Below are 6,312 nucleotides of genomic sequence, written 5' to 3' on the forward strand. Positions count from 1 at the left end.
GTAGGCGAAGACAAAAAAAAATAAAAGAAGGTAATTTGCATAGAGACGCCATTGTCGAAGCCCTTGAAACTCTGTAAGTTACAGAACCAGCACAACGGGGAATTATTCAAAAACCTGACCGCCTTATGTATAGCCATGGTTCAGGGTCCGAGCAGGTCCGAGCCCTTCTTCCTTGCAAAGTCAAGGAGGCAGAGGGAATTGGGAGGGGAAGTTTGGGTAAGGGAAATCCACTGCCCATTGCCAAAAAAATGAAAATAAGTAATGAAAAAGGAGACAGCAAACACTCTCCCCAGAAAGGTAAAAAATAATGCTAATCTTGTAGCTTTACATAAAGAACATGAAGAGTTGATTTCAGAAAACTAATGTTTCCTCAGTTGCATACAAGAGCCTTACAATGACCATTAACAATAGTACTCTAAGCTATCAGGCACTGAATGGTGTCAAACATAGAACATTCAGTACACAAGTTGTGTCTCAAACTCCGCAAAATCCACAGATCCAGACTCGATTGGAGGCATGAGATAGGCAGCCAAGAGCTCAGAAGCCAAAGCTGCAATTAGGGGGACCCTCTTTAAGTTTTTCACCAAGGCTATGTCTTGGCTCTCTCCAACTGCAAGGAGCTTCTGGTTGATCTCCACCATCCGATCCAACTTCCGCTTGAACTCTGGATTCTCAACATCCAGAACTGCTGGGAAAACCCTAGCAGTTGTACGGTTGGTCTGCAACAGCGGAGTCATCAAGAAACATCCAAAATTCTAGTTCAGTTGAATATCAAGAAAAAACAAAAAAAAAAGGCCAAAAAAATTGTTGGTTCTTTTGGACCAGGTCAATGAAGACAAATTTGATCTTTCCAATATACAGGAAAGGAAAATGGTTAATCAGGATCTGGTCCAATTCTTGGAATCAAACTAATATGCTCATAAAATGGAAAACAGAAAAAAGAAGAAAACTATTCAGTATATCTTAAAAAAAGATTGATTTGGGAAATTGATGGAGAATCAAAATAATGTATGGGAATGAGTTGCAAAGGGTGATCTATAACATATTGGAAAACTGATTTGGAACCATAAACTTACCTCAATGATGACATGCATGTCGAATTCTTTCGTGTTGAGTCCAATACCTTCGTAGAAAGCTGTCCGCTGGCAGTCATTAAGATACATTGTCACATATACCTGCAGAATCAAAGTCATCAGAAATCCCAGGTCCCAGCAGTAGTACAGAAGTTGCCATCCTTTACTTAGTTATCCTACAACTGCTCTTCTGTCTCAAGAAAGTTGCTGTACAGAAAACAAGTTTATATGAACAAAAAATCAAAACATGACATTGATGCATTCCTATCAATGCATCAGGAAAATGTTTGCTACTGTTCTTATACAGAAGAGTAATTGAAGTCACATAAATTCATTAAGAGAGATGTTATATAAACAAAGGTAATGCAAAACTATTGTGATCATGATAAAAAGACAGAAAATTCAGTGCATTTTTGGCCACTGGAAAAAGAAAACCAACAAAACAGATGATCAAAGCATGCAAAAGTACAAACAGGAAAAATTCAGAGAAAGAATTCCCACAAGTGGTAGAGCAAAGGGGAGTGGCATAATACAATCACACCCGAGATCTAAAAACATGACAGGATTAGACAGTTCCCCTGAATAGAATGAGCAGAAGTCCCACTCATAGACTGCAACTTTGGCTACATGGGTTTAAACCAATTAGTTGTGAATTCTTGCAAAGACAAAGTAGACATTGAATTTAATAATTCTGTAAACAAGACAAATGGAAAACAAGAACATACCGATAGACAGAAGAATCGTGCCCATAATTTTGCCTTCCAATCATTTAGGAATTGAGGCTGTGCTTTCATCAAAGCAGAGAAGAAGTCTCCATGTCTGTTCTCATCTTGGCACCAGTTCTCAAAATACTTGAAAATTGGATAGACTTGGAATTCTGGGTTGGCTGTAAGGTGCCTGTAAATTGTAATGTATCTCCAATATCCGATTTTTTCAGATAAATATGTAGCGTAGAAGATGAATTTTGGCTTGAAAAATGTGTATTTTCTAGCTTTTGTCAAGAAACCCAAATCCAGTGCCAAATTGAAATCTGACAAACCCTTGTTCAAAAACCTGTAATTCAATAACATTGAGGCTTAATCAAATATATTTCAATTTTTACTGTTTAGTTTAAAGGAGAATGATATACATTGAGATTTTTGACATTCTTGCAATAGGTATTGTGGACCACAAAAATCTTATGTCACTTTCTAAAAGTGAAGAATCAACTTAAGAACGATCATGCCTAACAGATTTTCAAGTGATTAAGAGTTTCTGTAACTGGATGGTTAAATGTCAGGTAGGGACACAAATCAAGGAATTCCAACCCAAGTTAATTATAATGTTAAAGAGGCAGTGGATTGTGCTTTATATTTATTTATGGAAAGATATTTAGAATCACAAACCCCAATCTTTGTTCAAATACTTTAGCAATATAACTTGATCAATACTGCTTATACCAGAATTAACATTATCATTGCAGAAAGACAGAGAAAAAGAAAACGGATTAACAAATGCAGATTTTGCATACCCAGCATGCCTGGCTTCATCCCTGGACATGAGTGAAAATATTTCAGCCACCACTGGATTGGTTTTCTGCAACAGAAATTCTCAGAAAGGTTAAATTAATCAACCATAATTGCAGTTATTGATGCTCATATATGCTAAAAACCATGGAAATTCTAAACAGTCAACCATTAAAGCGCATAACCACAGCTTTCTTCTGTAACTTCACTCATTGTTTGCAAAAAAATATAAGAAGCCTTACAAATTAAATATTATGTAGGAGAAAATCAACCCTATTAGGTGCTATCTGATGAAAATCCAGCCTCAAGAAATTAAGGCCCATCACTGGATTCAAGCTTTTCAAGTGGAACAGTGATGTCTTGACGAGTGAATGAATCAAAACCTTACCTTTAGTCTTCTTCCCAGCTCTTTGTAAAGAAGAAAACCAGAGAATTCGGCAGTGCAGGACCTCTCCAAGAACTCGACGAAGATCTGTCGCAGAGGGCCTTGGAGTTTATCAGCTGCCTCCTTGAATTCCTTGTTCCTAACGAAATGGGTCTGGTTGTAATCGGTCTTAAACTCTTGGAGAAGAGCTTCGAACTCAGACTGGTTGAGATTCTTGTTGATCTCAGTGTTGAATAATGTCTCCATCTCATCAAAATCAGTAGTGTAGAATCTAGGAGCAAGAAGGGTTTCCTTTATTGCATTCTTAGCTTGTTTCTTGGGCTTCACTGTGGTGGGCTGAGAAGTAGCAGACATGTTAATGTAGAACTTGGAGTATGGCCTTGGATTGCTAAATTTGGGTGTGGTTCTGCAAAACTTAGAGATGGGCTTGAACAAAGCCATCTCTGCTGCCATTGTGTTGCAGGAGTCAGTAGCAGAACAGTTGTTTTTGGTTTGGGCAGCAAGAAGAAGAAGAAGAAGGAAGCAAATTGTGGTGGTTAGGGAGGGAGTGTGGAATTTGAAGAAAAAGTGAGGGATAACGAGAGAGTTTTTCAATTGGCTGATAGTGATTGAATCTCATCCAAGGAAATCTATGGGTGTTAATGACAATTTGACAAGTGTCAGATAATCATATTGTGTTTCTAACCTTTTTGGTTGGGATAATGCCAAGTGGCATATGGCCACCCATTCAGCAGATTTTTGTTTAATATTCGTAGATATTTTGAAATTATTATTAAAACCAAAAATTTTTACAGCTAATGGTATCTGTGATATGTAACAGTCCTGTTTTTTATTTTTAAGATAACACAGTCCTTTATCCGCTGCTGTAACTGGAGCGCTGCTATGCGCATTGTGCGGTGTAACAGCGGCCATGTATGTACAGCAGCGGATAAAAATTCCTTCTCTTCCAGGCAAGCTCTTCTCTTAGTTTCAACTTTCAAAGCCATGGAAGCTTTCAGCCTTTTATAAAATTAAACTATGATGCATCTCCGAGATTGATTTGATTATCTGAAATCATGAAGGGAGGAGACCTCTCATTGCAGAAATTTCAGAAGGGGAGGCCTTAGCTCCCCCTTCTTAGCTACCTGAAGTGGAATCTTAGAAGGCATCTCGTCTCATTAGGGGTTGAGTCTATCACTGTTGAATTTAATAACGAGATTATAATTCCATGGTTTTAGTGCACAATATGCAATTGGGTATTAGTCACTTGTAAAACTAATACGATATCCATATACTATCGACGCAGATCAACCATATCAAACAAATTTATCCTTGGTTTCTCTTAAAAAATGAGTTTTTGACTATTTTAACCTTTATCCGTATCATGTCACTGATATGGTATTGGCACGGTATTGGGATTGACAACTAGTAAAACCGATGTGTATCGCCCGATACAGACAATACGATAAAAAAAAACCTCAAACCATGGTTATATCTTTCCTCCTAGACCCTCAGAAACACGTTCCCCTATATCTCTTACCAATCATTTCGGATAGTAGGTACCTCCACACTTTTTGTACCCTATTGTAAGTTCAACTCTATTTTTAGGGAGTCCAACGGTGTTGCAGATTCTCTCCGCCCGGAAGGCTATCTATTCAGTTGACGATAGTTTAGCCTAATTTCACTTTTTCATGGTGGAATCATGTATTTCTCCTTCCAGGTGTTCCACACTTTCTAATCAATAGACTTTTAACAAAAAATAATAAAAATTACAATAGACCATCAAATGGAATGGAATGAACTCGCACACCCTTTGTATGCATAATCTCTGAATATTCCAAAAATTTCCTCCAATCGATTCGGCTACCAGTGTCCCTTCTAAAGGCTGGGTATACTAGGGGTATACTGTATGCTAGCACCCTATGTGTCTATCTCTCTCTTCCTCCCTTTGGGGAGTAAGGGAGTCATTTCACAGGGTAAAAGAGAGATAAATATTACTATGATCATGTTGAGTAGATAAACAATAATTAAACCAAGGGAGAGGGTTCTCTGAGCAAGTGGCATAGGCGAATGCATCAATGATGTGTAATAAAATGATACTCTACATAGGAAGCACATTTCATGTGACAAAGAGAAACAAAGGTGCTAGTATACCTGTCCTAGAAGCTCAAAGAACCATTTTCCTTAAATAGAAAAGAAATTTTTTTTTAGGATACTAATGTTCTAAAGAATTTGAACAATTAAATAAAGAATAAAAGTTCTGACCAAGCCAAAATGATAGTCAAATTTTAACTCTAAACTAAGGACCTAGTTTCCTTTCACCACCATGATGGATAGAAAACATCTTTTAAGTGCCATGACATTTGGCCTTTGGATTGGAGTGAAGAAGGGTGTTTTCAATTTCATACAAACTAGCGGGCCATGGGAGATAGTATGGAACTCACCTACCAAAGAGTCCAATCATAGAGTCACATCATGGTGATTGAAGGAATTCTCTCAATATCTTGGGTGACACCATTCTCTACACACTAATGGTCTATGAATGAGCCATAAATTGCCCAAATCATTGGATGAAAGGGAACCAGGGCCACTATTGGTTTGACCATCGGTCTAGTTCTGAAAACTATGGTTTGAAGTGGTGGGATGTTTTTGTTGACTAGTTCAGTAGATCAAACAAGTCAAGGGTTGGGCCCCATTCCACACCATCAATTCATAATTTTGAGTCTATTCTAGTCCCTAGCCAGAGGAAGCCAGTTCAATGTAAAACCGGCTGAACCGCAAGGTTTGACCGGTGCAGACCTTCAGCAAAACCTCAGTGAAAGGAGGCCATTTCTTTGGTATGATTGGGGAGTTGTGTAATGGTTCTCAATTTAGTCATGGCAAGACTAAATTGGGTAAAGCTACAAGTCCTGTTTTGTCATTCAAACTCTATTCACTTGTAAGAAACTTGCAAATTTTGGATCCAAGAGATGGTTTTGGATTGATTTAGTTTGTTTAAGTTCTGGTGAATCTCCAAAGAGAGATAGTTGAAGCTGCATCTTTTAAAATATATGTATGATAAACCAGTGAAACTCACCTTCTCAAAACTGTAATTAGACCTTCATTTTGAGCTAGAACAGGGTAATGTTCAGGAGATATAAGCTTTCCATAAACTTTGTCTAGTATTGAATTTAGAACTGACTTGCAATAGACACAAACTGCCCATATAATTTCACTGTTGGAGAGAGGAGTATTTACTGCTTACACAATTTATTTAGAGATGTTAAGAGATCTTTCTTTTCTCTTCCATCTGTTACAGAAATAATCAGTGTTTTATCTGCACATTCTAGCTCTGAAAACAGTTTAAATGAAAAAAAAAAAAAAAAAAAAA

The 6,312-nt window shown here is 37.5% G+C and overlaps 1 protein-coding gene across 2 annotated transcripts; it reads right to left on the reverse strand.

Annotated features, from left to right (window-relative positions):
* Nucleotides 1-323: 323 nt before the first annotated feature.
* On the reverse strand, nucleotides 324-3,449 carry LOC122641146 (magnesium-protoporphyrin IX monomethyl ester [oxidative] cyclase, chloroplastic). 2 transcript variants are annotated; one of them, XM_043834477.1, is made up of 5 exons: nucleotides 2,967-3,449; nucleotides 2,584-2,648; nucleotides 1,799-2,126; nucleotides 1,077-1,175; nucleotides 324-719 (listed from the first exon to the last, which is right to left on the reverse strand). In XM_043834477.1, the coding sequence occupies exons 1-5, from the start codon at nucleotides 3,414-3,416 to the stop codon at nucleotides 456-458; spliced, it is 1,206 nt and encodes a 401-aa protein (XP_043690412.1). In that variant the 5' UTR covers nucleotides 3,417-3,449; the 3' UTR covers nucleotides 324-455. The 2 variants fall into 2 exon arrangements, with proteins under 2 accessions (XP_043690412.1, XP_043690413.1); XM_043834478.1 differs by having other exon boundaries at nucleotides 703-926; nucleotides 1,002-1,175.
* Nucleotides 3,450-6,312: the final 2,863 nt, after the last annotated feature.

This window comes from Telopea speciosissima, chromosome 9 (genome assembly GCF_018873765.1).
Source record: "Telopea speciosissima isolate NSW1024214 ecotype Mountain lineage chromosome 9, Tspe_v1, whole genome shotgun sequence".
Classification (NCBI taxonomy): Eukaryota; Viridiplantae; Streptophyta; class Magnoliopsida; order Proteales; family Proteaceae; genus Telopea; species Telopea speciosissima.